This window comes from Pristiophorus japonicus, chromosome 5 (genome assembly GCF_044704955.1).
Source record: "Pristiophorus japonicus isolate sPriJap1 chromosome 5, sPriJap1.hap1, whole genome shotgun sequence".
Taxonomy (NCBI): Eukaryota; Metazoa; Chordata; class Chondrichthyes; family Pristiophoridae; genus Pristiophorus; species Pristiophorus japonicus.
The window spans coordinates 72,938,254-72,955,528 of NC_091981.1; the positions used below are offsets into that span (position 1 = coordinate 72,938,254).

Sequence of the window (17,275 nt, forward strand, 5' to 3'; positions counted from 1 at the left end):
CTTTTCCTTTCTGTCTATCCTTCCTGAATATTGAATACCCCTGGATGTTGTTTTCCCAGCCTTGGTCACCCTTGAGCCATTTCTCCATAATCCCAATTAAATCATATTCGTTAACAGCTGTCTGCGCAGTTAATTCATCCACCTTATTATGAATGCTCCTCACATTGAGGCAGAGAGCCTTCAGGCTTGATTTTTTAACACTCTTTTTCCTTTTAGAATTATGTTGTATTGTGGCCCTTTTTAATTTTTGCCTTTGATTTCTCTGGCCTCCACTTTTCCTTATCTCCTTTCGATCTTTTGCTTCCTACATTGTAGAGATCAAATCCCCTATACACACTGAGGACAGCATGTTGTGTCACACCACCACCATACTAAGTGGGATCGATTTCAAACAGATTGAGCAGTTCAAAACTGGCCATCCATGAGGCTCTATGGGCCATCAGCAGCAGTAAAATTTTGCTCCACCATAATCTGTAACCTCATAGCCTGGCATATATACCTCACTCCTCCATCAGCATTAGGCCAGATGACATTATTTCAATGATGAGTGTAGAAGAGCAAGCTGGGAGCAGCACCAGGCATACTTGAAAACGAGGTGCCAAACTGATGAAACTACAACACAGAATGACATGCATGCTAAACAGCAGAAGCAGCATCCTAAGGACAGAGCAATCCCACAACCAACAGATCAGGTCAAAGCTCTGCAGTCCTGCAAAATATAGTCAGGAATGGTAGTGGCAAATTAAGCAGTTAACAGTGTTATGTATGCAATAAAGCTTCAAACTGAGTACTGTTTAACTAAGCAAGGTACGACCTTGGCTGTGCTTTATTTAGTTCCAAAGTGGCTGACTCACAAAATGGCTGGCCTTTTATACCCGAGCAGCACCATGTGCGTGATGCTCAGAGGCCTCCAACAATGACGCCATCTGGTGGTTAAAAACATGGCAATACCCCCCTCTGAGATCTGATCACAGTCTTTCATAGGTTGAGACGGTCCGGTACTTTACGTTCCCGTGTTGACCGTCTCAGTTCGATTCCGGCCTTGGGTGAATGTGCGGAGTCTGTTGTGGCTGATGGCTGGATGGTTGACTTGTTGGAAGTGGCAGTGGCCATGTCAGGAATTGCAAGTCCATTTTTATTGAACAAGTCTGTGATGGAAATTCCGGGTTCACTGATGACCCTTGAGTCCACTGAAGGCTGCTGGTAGGTTGGTTGGTCGTCCGACTGCGCTGACTCGTCTGTGTGCCTCAGCTTTGTTTGATCCATGTGTTTCCTGCAAGTTTGCCCATTCCTGAGCTTAATAACAAATACTCTGTTGCCCTCCTTGGCCATGACCGTACCGGCGATCCATTTGGGACCCTGACCATAACTCAACATATATACAGGATCATTAACAGAAATCTTACGTGAACAGAGTTGCGCGATTGTGGTACCCTTGTTGACTCTGTCTTCTGTATTCAACATGATTACTTAAATCCGGGAGTACAAGAGATAAACAAGAGATAACTTGGTCTTAGGACCTCTTTTCATCATGAGTTCAGCAGGCGAGACCCAATTCAGCAGTATGCGAGACAAGCGGGTCTGCAGTGACCCTTGGGTACTCTCCTCATGCTCTGCTTGATAATTTGTGCTGCACATTCCAATTGCCCGTTGGACGCAGGCTTGAACGGTGCTGACTTTACATGTTTTATGCCGTTAAATTTTACAAACTCCTGAAATTCCTGACTGATGAAGCACAACCCATTGTCGCTCACCACTATGTCAGGCAGACCATGTTTCATGAACATGACATTGAGATTCTCTATGGTTACTGTGGACGTACTGGAAGACATGATTATGCATTCTATCCACTATGATTAAGCATCCACCATCACTAAAAACATCTTGCCCAGGAAAGGACCTGCAAAATCTACATGGATCCTGGACCAAGGTTTGGATGGCCATGACCACAGACTCAGCGGCGATTCTGCTGGTGCTTTGCTGAGCTGCATGCAGGTGTTGCACTGATGGACACATGCTTCCAGCTCAGAATCAATTCCTGGCCACCATACGTGGGACCTGGCGATGGCCTTCATCATCACATGATGTGTACTGTGTAACTCACGCATAAACTTCTCTCTCCCTTTCTTAGACATTACAACACGATTGACCCACAATATGCAATCTGCTTGAATAGACAGTTCGTCCTTGCGACAAATGTATGGTTTGGCCTCCTCGCTCATTTGCTTAGGTATGGCAGACCAATCCCCTTTGCAGCCCTTTACCATTGATAATATCGGGTCCTGGCTGGTCCAGGTCTTAACTTGTTGAGCTATGACAGGGGTACCGTCACTCTCAAAAGCATCCATGATTAACAGTAAATCTACCGGTTGTGGCGTTTCCACCTCCGGTGTGGGCAACGGCAACCGGCTCAAAGCATCGGCACAATTCTCTGTGCCAGGTCTGTGGCGAATGACATAATCATAGACAGATAATGTCAGCGCCCATCTTTGGATGATTGATGAAGCGTTGGTATTGATAGCTTTGCTCTCGGAAAACAACGAAATGCACGGCTTGTGATCGGTCTCGAATTCGAACCTCAGACTGAACAGGTATTGATGCATCTTTTTAACACCGTACACACACGGTAAAGCTTCTTTTTCTACCACACTGTCGGTTCGTTTTGCTTTAGACAAACTTTTGGATGCATACGCGACAGGTTGAAGTTTCCCCGACTCATTGGCTTGTTGTAACACGCAACCAATTCCACATGACGATGCGTCACAAGCCAAAACTAAACGTTTGCATGGGTGATAATGTAACCGCAGTTTATTCGAGAAAAGCAGATTGGTAGCTTTCTCGAAAGCTCTGTCTTGCAATGCGCTCCACACCCAGTTGTTGCCTTTTCTCAATAGCATGTACAGTGGTTCAAGTAAGGTGCTCAATTTAGGTAGGAAGTTACCAAAGTAGTTGAGTAGACCCAAGAATGAACACAGTTACGTCACGTTCTGCGGCTTGGGTGCATTCTTCATGGCTTTGGTTTTCACATCAGTAGGTCTGATGCCATCAGCGGCAATTTTCCTCCTGAGGAATTCGACCTCCAGTGCCATGAAGACACACTTCGAGCATTTAAGTCTGAGTCCCACTCTGTCCAAACGCAGTAGAACCTCTTCCAGGTTGTTCAGAGGTTCCTTGGAGTCACGATCGGTGGTCAGGATGTCATCTTGGAACACAACAGTTCCAGGAACGGACTTCAGTAGACTTTCCTTATTCGTCTGGAATATTGCTGCAGCCGAGCGAATTCCAAATGGGCACCTGTGGTAAATAAACAGTCCTTTGTGCGTGTTAATGCACGTAAGTCTCTTCGACGTCTTGACCAACTCCTGCGTCATAGAGGCCGAAGTCAAGTGAACGACTTGCCTCTGGCTAGTGTCGCAAACAAGTCATCAGCCTTTGGTAACGGGTACTGATCTTGTTTCGAAACCCTGTTGATCGTAACCTTGTAGTCTCCACAGATTCTGACTGTGCCATCACTTTTCAGCACAGGAACAATGGGACTGGCCCATTCATTAAATTCGACCGGTGATATGATTCCGTTACGCTGGAGTCTGTCCAGTTCAATTTTGACCTTCTCGCTCATCAAATACGGCACTGCCCGAGATTTATGATGGATAGGTCTTGCATCTGAGTCCATGTGGATCTGCATCTTGGCTCCCCTGAAGTTGTCATCGGGGGAGTGTTTGCTAGTGCTGTTGGGGAGGGGTTAAACTAACATGGCAGGGGGTTGGGAACCTATGCAGGGAGACAGAGGGAAGTAGAATGGGGGTAGAAGCAAAAGATAGAAAGAAGAAAAGTAAAAGTGGAGGGCAGAGAAACCCAAGGCAAAAATCAAAAATGGCCACATCATGGCAAAATTCTAAAGGGGCAAAGTGTGTTAAAAAGACAAGCCTGAAGGCTCTGTGCCTCAATGCGAGGAGTATTCATAATAAGATGGACCAATTAAATGCGTAGATAGCTGTTAACAGATATGATGTAATTGGCATCACGGAGACATGGCTCCAGGGTGACCAAGGCTGGGAACTCAACATCCAGAGGTATTCAACATTCAGGAAGGATAGACAGAAAGGAAAAGGAGGCGGGGTGGCGTTGCTGGTTAAAGAGGAAATTAACGCAATAGTAAGGAAGGACATTAGCTTGGATCATGTGGAATCGGTATGGGTTGAGCTACGGAATACCAAAGGGCAGAAAACACAAGTGGGAGCTGTGTACATACCACCAAACAGTAGTAGAGAGGTTGGGGACAGCATCAAACAAGAAATTAGGGATGCGTGCAATAAAGGTACAGCAGTTAGCATGGGCGACTTTAATCTACATATTGATTGGGCTAACCAAACTGGTAGTAATGCGGTGGAGGAGGATTTCCTGGAATGTATTATGGATGGTTTTCTCGACCAATATGTTGAGGAACCAACTAGGGAGCTGGGCATCCTAGACTGGGTATAATGAGAAGGGACTAATTAGCAATCTTGTTGTGCGAGGCCCCTTCGATGGTATTGAGATGTGAATTGGCTAGAATAGACTGGCGCGTGATACTTAAAGGGTTGATGGTGGATAGGCAATGGCAAACATTTAAAGATCACATGGGTGAACTTCAACAATTGTACATCCCTGTCTGGATGTAACGGGAAATAAAACGGGGAAGTTGGCTCAACTGTGGCTAACAAGGGAAATTAAGGATGGTGTTAAATCCAAGGAAGAGGCAGATAAATTGGCCAGAAAAAGCAGCAAACTTCAGGACTGGGAGAAATTTAGAATTCAGCAGAGGAGACAAAGGGTTTAATTAGGGGGAAATAGAGTATGAGAGGAAGCTTGCTGGGAACATAAAAACTGACTGCAAAAGCTTCTATGGATATGTGAAGAGAAAATGATTAGTGAAGACAAACGGAAATCTCGTGCAGTCAGATCAGGTGAATGTATAATGGGGAATAAAGAAATGGCGGACCAGTTAAACAAATACTTTGGTTCTGTCTTCACGAAGGAAGACACAAATAACGTTCCGGATGTACTAGGGGACCGAGGGTCTCGTGAGAAGGTGGAGCTGAAGGAAATCCTTATTAGGCCGAAAATTGTGTTGGGGAAATTGATGGGATTGAAGGCCGATAAATCCCCGGGACCTGATAGTCTGCTTAAGGAAATGGCCCTAGAAATAGTGGATGCATTGGTGGTCACTTTCCAACAGTCTATCGATTCTGGACCAGTTCCAATGGACTGGAGGGCAGCTAAGGTAACACCACTTTTTCAGAAAGGAGGGAGAGAGAAAATGTGGAATTATAGACCGGTTAGCCTGACATCAGTAGTGGGGAAAATGTTGGAATCAATTATTAAAGATGAAATAGCAGCGCATTTGGAAAGCAGTGACAGGATCGATCGAAGTCAGCATGGATTTATGAAAGGGAAATCATGCTTGACAAATCTTCTAGAATTTTTTGAGGATGCATCTGGTAGAGTGGACAAGGGAGAACCAGTGGATGTGGTGTATTTGGACTTTCAAAAGGCTTTTGACAAGGTCCCACACAAGAGATTAGTGTGCAAAATTAAAACACATGGTATTGGGGGTAATGCACTAATGTGGATAGAGAAATGGTTGGCAGACAGGAAGCAGAGAATTGGGATAAATGGGTCCTTTTCAGAATGTCAGGCAGTGACTAGAGAGGTACTGCAGGGTTCAGTGCTGGGACCCCAGCTATTTACAATATACATTAATGATTTAGATGAAGGAATTGAGTGTAATATCTCCAAGTTTGCATATGACACTAAACTGGGTGGCGGTGTGAGCTGTGAGAAGGACGCTAAGGGGCAGCAGGGTGACTTGAACAGGTTAGGTGAGTGGGCAAACGCATGGCAGATGCGGTATAATGTGGATAAATGTGAGGTTATCCACTTTGGTGGCAAAAACACGAAGGCAGAATATTTTCTGAATGGCGGCAGATTTGGAAAAGGGGAGATGCAACGAGACCTGGGTGTCATGGTACATCAGACATTGAAAGTTGGCATGCAAGTACAGCAGGCGGTGATGAAGGCAAATGATATGTTGGCCTTCATAGCTAGGGGATTTGAGTATAGGAGCAGGGAGGTCTTACTGCAGTTGTTCAGGGCCTTAGTGAGGCCTCACCTGGAATAGTGTGTTCAGTTTTGGTCTCCTAATCTGAGGAAGGACATTCTTGCTATTGATGGAGTGCAGCGAAGGTTCACCAGACTGATTCCCGGGATGGCAGGACTGACATATGAGGAGAGACTGGATCGACTGGGCCTGTATTCACTGGAGTTTAGAAGGATGAGAGGGGATCTCATAGAAATATATAAAATTCTGACGGGACTGGACAGGTTAGATGCAGAAAGAATGTTCTCGATGTTGGGGAAGTCCGAACCAGGGACATAGTCTAAGGATAAGGGGTCAGCCATTTAGAACTGAAATGAGGAGAAACTTTTTCACTCAGAGAGTTTTTAACCTTTGGAATTCCCTACCGCAGAGAGTTGTTGATGCCAGTTCATTGGATATTTTCAAGAGGGAGTTAAATATGGCCCTTACGGCTAAAGGGATCAAGGAGTATGGAGAGAAAGCAGGAAAAGGGTACTGAGGTGAATGATCAGCCATGATCTTATTGAATGGTGTTGCAAGCTCGAAGGGCCGAATGGCCTACTCCTGCACCTATTTTTCTATGTTTCTATGATACTCGTTTCGAACAGCGAGGGGAACTTGCTCAAACCTTGGGCACATGTATCTTCCTCCGACGACAACGCTTTTATGTCGTTCCAGTTGCATCTAATTTTCTCCAACTAGCTCCTGCCGAGCAGCGTTGGGTCATTGCCTGGAACAATCCACAGCGGTAACTCGTGAACCGCACCGTTATATGTCACATTAATTTGTGCACTGCCAATCACCTTTATCAGTTCTTTGGTGTACGTGCGCAGCTTGGCGTTAACAGGGCTCAGCCTGGGCCTCACAGTCTTAGTATCCCACAACTTATTAAATACCCTCTCATTTATGATCGATTGACTCGCCCCTGTGTCCAATTCCATCGATACCGGTATTCCGTTAAACTTCACGTTAATCAAAGTTGGTTGATTCTTGGTTATGAAAGAGTACAGTCCACACACTTCCTCCTCTGACATCTCGGATTGCGTATCCGGATCCGCGCTAGTCTGACTCTCGTCCTCTACATGGTGTGTCGCAGCTTGCTTGCTCATCTGCGAACCCTTGTGCTGGAGATGCCCCACTCTCAGACAGCCTTTGCAACTATATTGCTTAAATCGGCTTAAATTTCCCCCACAACACCAACAGGGAGAAGTTGGATACATTCCCGCTGGCGGACTTTCGGCAGCCACAGGTTTCGCGAATGCAGCCGGATAGGCCCTGCCATGTGCCGCTCTGCCAAACGCCGAATCAATCGCATTTACAGTACTTGCCGAGGTTTGGTTCTTCACCGATATTTGCTTTAAACTCCTGTCCGTGGTCATACATGATTGAGCGATCTGGATGGCCCTTTTTAAATTCAACCCCTCCACCGCCAGAAGTTTGCGCAGGATCACCTCGTGGTTGATACTGATAACAAAGAAGTCCCGCAGCATGTCTGTCAACATCGTCCCGAACTTGCACGGTCCCACTAGACGTCTCAGGTTGGCAAAGAATTCCACCGCGCTTTGGCCCTCTGATCAAATGTGTGTATAAAACTTGTATCTCAAGATGATGATGCCGTCATTTGGCTTGAGGTGCTCCCGTACCAATGTACACAACTCCTCATACGTTTTCTCTGTTGGATCACTAGGTATGAGTAGATTCTTTATCAGACTTTAGATCTTTGAACCGCACACAGTGAGGAACACGGCCTGGCACCGATCTGTATTGTCAACCCCCTTCATTTTGTTGAACACGAAGTACTGGTTCAAACAGCTCACAAAGTCTGCCCAATCTTCTCCCTCCATGAATTACTCTAAAAATCCAATCGTGCTCATTTTGCAAACAAAGGTTCTTATATTCTCATTGTCAAATGTTATGTATGCAATAAAGGTTCAAACTGAGTACTGTTTAACTAAGCAAGGTACAACCTTGGCTGTGCTTTATTTAGTCCCAATGTGACTGACTCACAAAATGGCTGGCCTTTTATACCTGAGCAATACCATGTGCGTGCTGCTCAGTGGCCTCCAGCAATGGCACCATCTGGTGGCTACAAACAGCATATACATACATGACAAACAGGAGGAGAAGGCTCAATGAATATCTCAATCCTCAATGATGTTGGAGCCTATCAGTGGGTGCAAGAGATAAGGCTGAAGCTTTCATAGCAATCTTCAGCCAGAAGTGCTGAGTGGATGATACATCTTGGCCTCCTCCTGAGATTCCCACTGTCACAGGTGCTTTGGCCAATTCCATTCACTCCACATGATATCAAGAACATAAGAACATAGAAATAGAAGCATGAGTAAGCTATTCGCCCCTTCGAGCCTGCTTTGTCATTCAATAAGATCATCACAGCTACATAGGACAATCCATTCATCCCAGGAATCAGTCTAGTGAACCTCTGGCAAGTATATCATTCCTTAGGTAAGTAGACCAAAACTGTACAAAATACTCCAGGTCTGGTTGTTACAAGGCCCTATATAAGTGCAGTAAAACTTCTTTTCTCTTATACTCCAATCCCTTGTAATAAAGGCTAACAAATCATTTGTTTTACTAATTGCTTGCTGCACCTGCATGTTAGCGTTCTGTGATTTTTGTACAAGGACACTCAGGTCCTTCTGAATACTAATATTTCCCAGTCTCTCAACTTTAAAAAAATATTCTGCTCTTCTATTTTTCCTACCAAAGTGGATAATTTTACACTTCTCCACATTATATTCCATCTGCCGTTCTTGTCTACTCACTTAACCTGTCTATATCCCTTTGCAGCTGAGTTAACTGATCTCAGCAAAGGCTATGGGCCCCTACAACATCCCGGCTGCAGTGCTGAAGACCTGTGCTTCAGAACTAGCAGTAGGTTTAGCCAACTTGTTCCAGTAAAGCTACAACACTGGCATTTACCTGACAAAGTGAAAAGTTGCCCAGGTATCTCCTGTCTACAAAAAGCACTACAAATTCAAGCTGACCAACTACCATCCTATCAGTCTACTCTCAATCATCAGCCAAGTGAGGGAACGAGTCGTCAACAATGCTATCAAGCAAGTGGTCCTGGTGGAACCCAAACTATGCATCGGCGATCAGGTAATTGGCGATCAAGCGGCACTTTTTCACCAATTACCTGATCACCGATGCACAGTTTGGGTTCCACCAGGACTACTCAGCTCCAGACCTCATTACAGCTTTGGTCTAAAAATGGACACACGAATTCCAGAGGTGAATGACTGCCCTTGACATCAAGGCAGCATTTGACCAAGTATGGCACCAAAGATCCTTAGTAAAACTGAAGTCAACAGGAATCAGGGGGGAAACTCTGCTCTGGGTAAAGTCATATTTGACACAAAGGAAGGTGTTTATGGTGGATGGGTGTCAATCATCTGAGCCGCAGAACGTTGTCACAGGTGTTCCTGAGGGCAGCGTCCTTGACCCAACTATCTTTAGCTGCTTCATCAATGACCTTCCCTCCATCATAAGGTCTGAAGTGGGGATGTTCATTGATGATTGCACTGTGTTCAATTACATTCGCAACTCCTCAGATAATCAAGCAGTCCGTGCCTGTATGCAGTAAGACCTGGACAAAATTCAGGCTTGGGCTGATAAGTCGCAAGTAACATTGGCACCACTCAAGTGCCAGGCAATGACCACTTCCCCTTGACATTCAACAGGATTACTGTCACTGAATCACCCATCATCAACATCACCATTGACCAGAAATTTAACTGGACCAGTCACATAACTACTGTGCTACAAGAGCAGGTCAGAGATTGGGTATTTTGCGGCGAGTAACTCACCTCCTTATTCCTCAAAGCCTTTTCATCATCTGCAAGGCACAAGTCAGGGGTGTGATGGAATACTCGCCACTTGCCTGGATGGGTACAGCTCTAAAAACACTCAAGAAGCTTGACACCATCCAGGACAAAGCAGCCTGCTTGATTGGCACTCCATCCACCACTTTAAACATTCACTCTCCTGACCACCGGCTCACAGTAGTTGTGTGTGTACCATCTACAAGATGCACTGCAGCAACTTGCCAAGGCTTCTTTGACAGCACCTCCCAAACTCGCAACCTCTACCACCTGGAGAGGACAAGGGCAGCAGTGCACACCATGCTGACTTGGAAATATATAAGAACATAAGAATTAGGAGCAGGAGTAGGCCATACGCTCCGCTATACAATCAGATCGTGGCTGGTCTTCGATTTGAACACTTTCCCGCCTGATCCCCATATCACTTGATTCCCCATGAGTCAAAAAATCTATCTATCTCAACCTAGAATATATTCAATGATTCAGCATCCACGGCCCTTTGATTGAAGAAATTCTTCCTGATCTTAAATGGCCAACACTTATCCTGAGACTATGCCCCCTAGATCTAGGGGCCGAAATTGCCCCTCCCGATAAGGCCTCTGGTCGCTGGAAAGCGGCTGCCACGGGCACCGTGGAATGGCCACCGACTCTCCGTGGAGGGGCCGCTATTTTAGAAATTGCCTCAGGAGCAGAGTGGTGTCCGGGACCACTCCGCCTGTTTTCCCGCCGCAGCGTGCACGCGTTGACCCCTTACTGTCTGGCAGGGACCCCCTCGCAAAATTGCCCCTTACCCAAAATTGCCCACTGCTGGCCGGTGCCCCCGACAGCTTTTGCTGTCACTGCACTCTCTGTGAAATTGGGGCATGGCCGCCCTTAAAGAAGAGGGCCCACTGCCGTGCCCGCCATGTTATTTTTTTGTCGGCCCACTGCCAGATCGCACCGACAATTGCGCCCCTGTGTTCGTCCGGATCGCCAACAGGTAGCCTGGCACCCCCTCTTGAGTGCCAGGCCACTGGTCTGGCGGAAACCCTCCCTGGTAGCCCAGTGGACCAAACTAAAATATCTGCAGAGTTCGCAGCAGCTCTCCCCTTTAACTGAAGGGGAGAGACATTGTGACACACCAGCGCGATGACGTCATCAGTGCAGCGCTGATGACTGACAGCTGTGGACACTCCGTCCCGCCCCCATTTCCGCCCCGCTAGTGACGGCCACTTCACTCCGCCCCTACTTCTGCTCCCAAGATGATCCACTTCCGCCCCGCTGGAAAAAAAACTCCGAAGAGCTGAATTTCGACAGATAGGCCACCGCATCCATTCAAAAAGGGTAAGTGCACCCCATTTCTGGCAGAGGGCAATTTGTACCCCCTAGATTCTTCAGCGAGGGGAACAGCCTTTCAGCTTCTACTCTCAGAATCTTTTATGTTTCAATGAGACCACCTCTTACTCTTCTAAACTCCAGAGAGTATAGACCCAATCTCCTCGTAGGACAATCCTCTCATCCCAAGAATCAATCCAGTGAACCTTCATTGCATGGTCCCTAAGGCAAGTATATCCTTCCTCATAATGAGACCTAAATTGTGCACAGTACTCCAGATGTGGTTTCCCAAAACCCTGTACAATTATAGCAAGACTTCCTTCATCGTCCCTGGGTCAAAATCCTGGAACTCCCTCCCTAACAGCACTGTGTTGGTACCTTCACCTCACAAACTGCAGCGGTTCAAGAAGGCAACTCACCACCACCTTTTCAAGGGCAATTAGGGATGGGCAATAAATTCTGGCCTTGCCAGTGATACCCACATCCATGTTTATCCTAGGTTATCTCTTTTACCCTTCTTAAATAGTGAGGTGAGATTGGCAATTTTCCAATCCAAGGGAGCAATTCCTAAATCGCTAAAAGTTTTGGAAGATCATGACTAATGCATCAACAATTTTCTCATCTACTTCTTTTAATATCCTGGAGTGGAAACCATCAAGTCCTGGTGATTTGTCTATCTTTACTAAAATTAGTTTCTCCATCACCATTTCTTTTACTTATGTTGAATCTAGTTAGAACGTCCCCTTGATTTAGTTTTAGTTTTCCTTGTATCTCTGGTATTATAATAATATTATAGTATAATCTCCAATTACAGTATCACCTGCATCTGTCATTACAAGGCCCACATTATTCATTACCACCCTCTTTCTCTTAATACATTTGTAAAACCTTCAGAGAGTTATTTTGGTGAAAGATGAAAACAGCCGCTAAGTGGGTGCTAATAAGGCACACCTGTTTGAAAGTCTGGTTTTAGCCTGCAATTTTGGGTCTAATTGATCATTACCATGATTTAAATTTTGTCTGGAGGTGCTAAAATAGACACCTGCAGGTTTAGCACACAAGCGCTGATTAGAACCAATTTCTGTGGATGGTTATATGTAGCCTCCATGCACCCATTTCCACTGAAGATGTGGAGTGCGCTGGCTGATATACAATGGAACATTTCAGGATGACTCAGGGACCGAGGGAGGGGGTGCACAGGTTCTCGGGCATGGCGCTGGAGGTCCTGGTGGAGGAGGTCTAGAGGAGAAGGAATGTTCTGTACCAGCGATGAGGGGGGTGAAGGAGCCCACCTCGCCCTCCTGTCTGTTTCTCCTGCAACCGGACGGTTTGCACCTGGGCAGGACCGGAACCAATGTCCTAGGGGGAGTGTTTTCTAGTGCTGTTGGGGAGGAGTTAAACTAATGTGGCTGGGGGATGGGAACCAATGCAGGGAGACAGAGGGAAACAAAATGGAGGCAGAAGCAAAAGACAAAGGAGATGAATAAAAGTGGAAGGGAGAGAAACCCAAGGCAAAAAACAAAAAAGGCCACTGTACAGCAAAATTCTAAAGGGTCAAAGTGTAATAAAAAGGCAAGCCTGAAAGCTCTGTGCCTCAATGCGAGGAGTATTCGGAACCCAGGAGAGGGCTCTGAGCTACTTGGAGTGGGTGAGAGCTCAGATGAACAGGACCCCAAGAAAGAATGCAAAAGGCAGGAGGCAACTGAGCAGAGTAGCACTGGGGTAAGTGTAAACCACAAGGTGATAGGATGGGACAATATGTATGAATATAAAGGGGCTGCAGGAGGGGTCAAAACTAAAAATCATGGTTTAAAAACTAGTATTAAAACATTCTACATAAATGCATGCAGCATTCGAAATAAAGTAAATGAGTTGACAGCACAAATCATTACAAATGGGTATGATTTGGTGGCCATTACAGAAACGTGGTTGCAGGGTGGCCAAGACTGGGAATTAAACATACAGGGGTATCTGACAATTTGGAAAGATAGACAAGAAGGGAAAGGAGGTGAGGTAGCTCTGTTAATAAAGGAAGATATCAGGGCAGTTGTGAGAGATTGGCTCTAATGAACAAAATGTTGAATCATTGTGGGTGGAGATTAGAGATAGTAAGGGGAAAAAGTCACTGGTGGGAGTAGTTTATAGGCCCCCAAATAATAACCTCACGGTGGGGCGGACAATATCAAGGGAATAATGGAGGCATGTGAAAAAGGAACGGCAGTAATCATGGGGGATTTTAACCTACATATCGATTGGTCAAATCAAATCGCACGGGGTAGCCTTGAGGAGGAATTCATAGAATGCATACGGGATTGTTGCTTAGAACAGTATGTTACAGAAGCTACAAGAGAGCAAGCTATCTTAGATTTGGTCCTGTGTAATGAGACAGGAACAATAAACGATCTCCTAGTAAAAGATCCTCAGGGAATGAGTGATCACAGTATGGTTGAATTTGTAATACAGATTGCGGGTGAGGAAGTAGTGTCTCAAACGAGCGTACTATGCTTAAACAAAGGGGACTGCAGTGGGATGAGGGCAGAGTTGGCTAAAGTAGACTGGGATCACAGACTAAATGGTGGCACAATTGAGGAACAGTGGAGGACTTTTAAGGAGCTCTTTCAGAGTGCTCAACAAAAATATATTCCATTAAAAAAGAAGGGCGGTAAGAGAAGGGATAGCTAGCCATGGATAACCAAGGAAATAAAGGAGAGTATCAAATTAAAAACCAATGCGTATAAGGTGGCCAAGGTTAGTGGGAAACTAGAATATTGGGAGAATTTTAAACGACAGCAAAGAATGACTAAGAAAGCAATAAAGAAAGGAAAGATAGATTACGAAAGTAAACTTGCGCAAAACATAAAAACAGATAGTAAAAGCTTTTACCGATATATAAAACGGAAAAGAGTGACTAAAGTAAATGTTGTCCCTTAGAAGATGAGAAGGGGGATTTAATAATGGGAAATGTGGAAATGGCTGAGACCTTAAACAATTATTTTGCTTCGGTCTTCACAGTGGAAGACACAAAAACCATGCCAAAAATTGCTGGCCACGGGAATGTGGGAAGGGAGGACCTTGAGATAATCACTATCACTAGGGGGGTAGTGCTGGACAGGCTAATGGGACTCAAGGTAGACAAGTCCCTTGATCCTGATGAAATGCATCCCAGGGTATTAAAAGAGATGGCGGAAGTTATAGCAGATGCATTCGTTATAATTTACCAAAATTCTCTGGACTCTGGGGAGGTACCATCGGATTGGAAAGCAGCTAATGTAACGCCTCTGTTTAAAAAAGGGGGCAGACAAAAGGCAGGTAACTATAGGCCAGTTAGTTTAACATCTGTAGTGGGGAAAATGCTTGAAGCTATCATTAAGGAAGAAATAGCGGGACATCTAGATAGGAATAGTGCAATCAAGCAGACGCAACATGGATTCATGAAGGGGAAATCATGTTTAACTAATTTACTGGAATTCTTTGAGGCTATAACGAGCGTGGTGGATAGAGGTGTACCGATGGATGTGGTGTATTTAGATTTCCAAAAGGCATTCGATAAGATGTCACACAAAAGGTTACTGCAGAAGATAAAGGTACGCGGAGTCAGAGGAAATGTATTAGCATGGATAGAGAATTGGCTGGCGAATAGAAAGCAGAGAGTCGGGATAAATGGGTCCTTTTCGGTTGGAAATCGGTGGTTAGTGGTGTGCCACAGGGATCGGTACTGGGACCACAACTGTTTACAATATACATAGATGACCTGGAAGAGGGGACAAAGTGTAGTGTAACAAAATTTGCAGATGACACAAAGATTAGTGGGAAAGCGGGTTGTGTAGAGGACACAGAGAGGCTGCAAAGAGATTTAGATTGGCTAAGTGAATGGGCTAAGGTTTGGCAGATGGAACACAATGTCGGAAAGTGTGAGGTCATCCACCTTGGGAAAAAAAACAGTAAAAGGGAATATTATTTGAATGGGGAGAAATTACAACATGCTGCCGTGCAGAGGGACCCGGGGGTCCTTGTGCATGAATCCCAAAAAGTTAGTTTGCAGGTGCAGCAGGTAATCAGGAAGGCGAATGGAATGTTGGCCTTCATTGCGAGTGGGATGGAGTACAAAAGCAGGGAGGTCCTGCTGCAACTGTATAGGGTATTGGTGAGGCCGCACCTGGAGTACTGCGTGCAGTTTTGGTCACCTTTCTTAAGGAAGGATATACTAGCTTTAGAGGGGGTACAGAGACAATTCACTAGGCTGATTCCGGAGATGAGGAGGTTACCTTATAATGATAGATTGAGTAGACTGGGTCTTTACTCGTTGGAGTTCAGAAGGATGAGGGGTGATCTTATAGAAACATTTAAAATAATGAAAGGGATCGACAAGATAGAGGCAGAGAGGTTGTTTCCACTGGTCGGGGAGACTAGAACTAGGGGGCACAGCCTCAAAATACGGGGGAGCCAATTTAAAACTGAGTTGAGAAGGAATTTCTTCTCCCAGAGGGTTGTGAATCTGTGGAATTCTCTGCCCAAGGAAGCAGTTGAGGCTAGCTCATTGAATGTATTCAAATCACAGATAGACAGATTTTTAACCAATAAGGGAATTAAGGGTTACGGGGAGCGAGCGGGTAAGTGGAGCTGAGTCCACGGCCAGATCAGCCATGATCTTGTTGAATGGCGGAGCAGGCTCGAGGGGCTAGATGGCCTACTCCTGTTCCTAATTCTTACGTTCTTATGTTCTTATATACCTTTTGCGAGCATTCTGTATCATTGTGCTACGTAGGAGACAATTGATTTGAGCTTATCACATCAGGAACATCAAAGCCCATCGGCTGCTGGGCAGGAGGCCTTACTCACCTCGGTAATTTTGAGTCAGGCATTCCTAACTGGACCTGAGTGATGCAGATTTTGTCAGAAGGCTGTGTTTCTGCAGAGAAGTTGTCTGTGAGATCTGTGAGTTGCTGAGAGCAGACTTACAGCCAAGAAGCAGCAGGTGGACTGCTTTGTCAGTTGAAGTGAAGGTTACAGCTGCACTTTCCTTCTATGCCTCAGGATTGTTTCAAGCTACAACTGTAGATGTGTGCGCCATCTCTCAACATGGAATACATGTCTCGTTTTGCCAGGTCACGGCTGCACTGTATTCATGGAGGAATGACTTCATCAAGTTCCCAATGACCACCTAAGCAATCCATGACAGGGCTGTGGGGTTCTCAAGGATTTCTGGCTTCCCAAAGGTACAGGGCAGCATTGATTGTACCCACATCGTTTGCAAGCAGCTTTGAAGGATGCCGAGCTGTTCAGGAATAGAAAAGGCTTCCACTCCATTAATGTGCAGCTCGTGTGTGACAACATGCATCGCATCATGTCAGTCGATGCAATATACCCTGGCAGCACCCATGATGCGTTCATCCTATGCGACAGCTTTATATCTGACATGTTTGAGCAGCAGCCAGAAGGGCAGAGCTGGCTACTGGGAGACAAAGGGTACGGGCTCGCCACCTGGCTCATGATGCCCCTACGCGTAACCGAGACGGAAGCTGACCATCAATACAACACGTCGCACATTACGACACGCAGCATCATAGAGAGGACCACTGGCATTTTGAAACAGCGTTTCCGATGCTAGGATCATTCCAGAGGCTACTTGCAATATTCCCCTGAGATTGTCGGTTAATTCACTGTTGTGTGCTGCATGCTGCACAACGTAACCATCATGAGGCAGCAGCACCTGATAGTGGAAGACCCACCTGCGGTGAGAGTGGCTGATGATAATGATTTGGAAGATGCAAGTGATGAGCAGGAGGAGGAGGAGGAGGTGTGGAGGAGGATGATGATGATGATGAGGAAACTATGCAAGTGCCTGATGCTGGAGCACGACGTCGAAGGAGGACGGGCCATCGTGCTCCTTTAACGATTGCTCGAGCCTTGCGTCAGCAGCTCATCCGTGAACGCTTTACTGATGCCTGAGGGCTCTGCGACAACTATTCCGCACGGACATGTTTATTTTTTGCAGTTGTTC

At 45.7% G+C, this 17,275-nt stretch overlaps 1 protein-coding gene across 1 annotated transcript in view; it reads right to left on the reverse strand.

Annotated features, from left to right (window-relative positions):
- Nucleotides 1-17,275, reverse strand: part of phactr1 (phosphatase and actin regulator 1) — a 523,423-nt gene that overhangs the window by 140,556 nt on the left and 365,592 nt on the right. The window contains exons 6-7 of the mRNA XM_070879882.1: nucleotides 5,686-5,710; nucleotides 815-824 (exon numbers count right to left, since the gene is read on the reverse strand). Of these exons, the coding sequence (XP_070735983.1) occupies nucleotides 815-824; nucleotides 5,686-5,710 (35 nt within the window). The remainder of the gene's footprint in view (nucleotides 1-814; nucleotides 825-5,685; nucleotides 5,711-17,275) is intronic.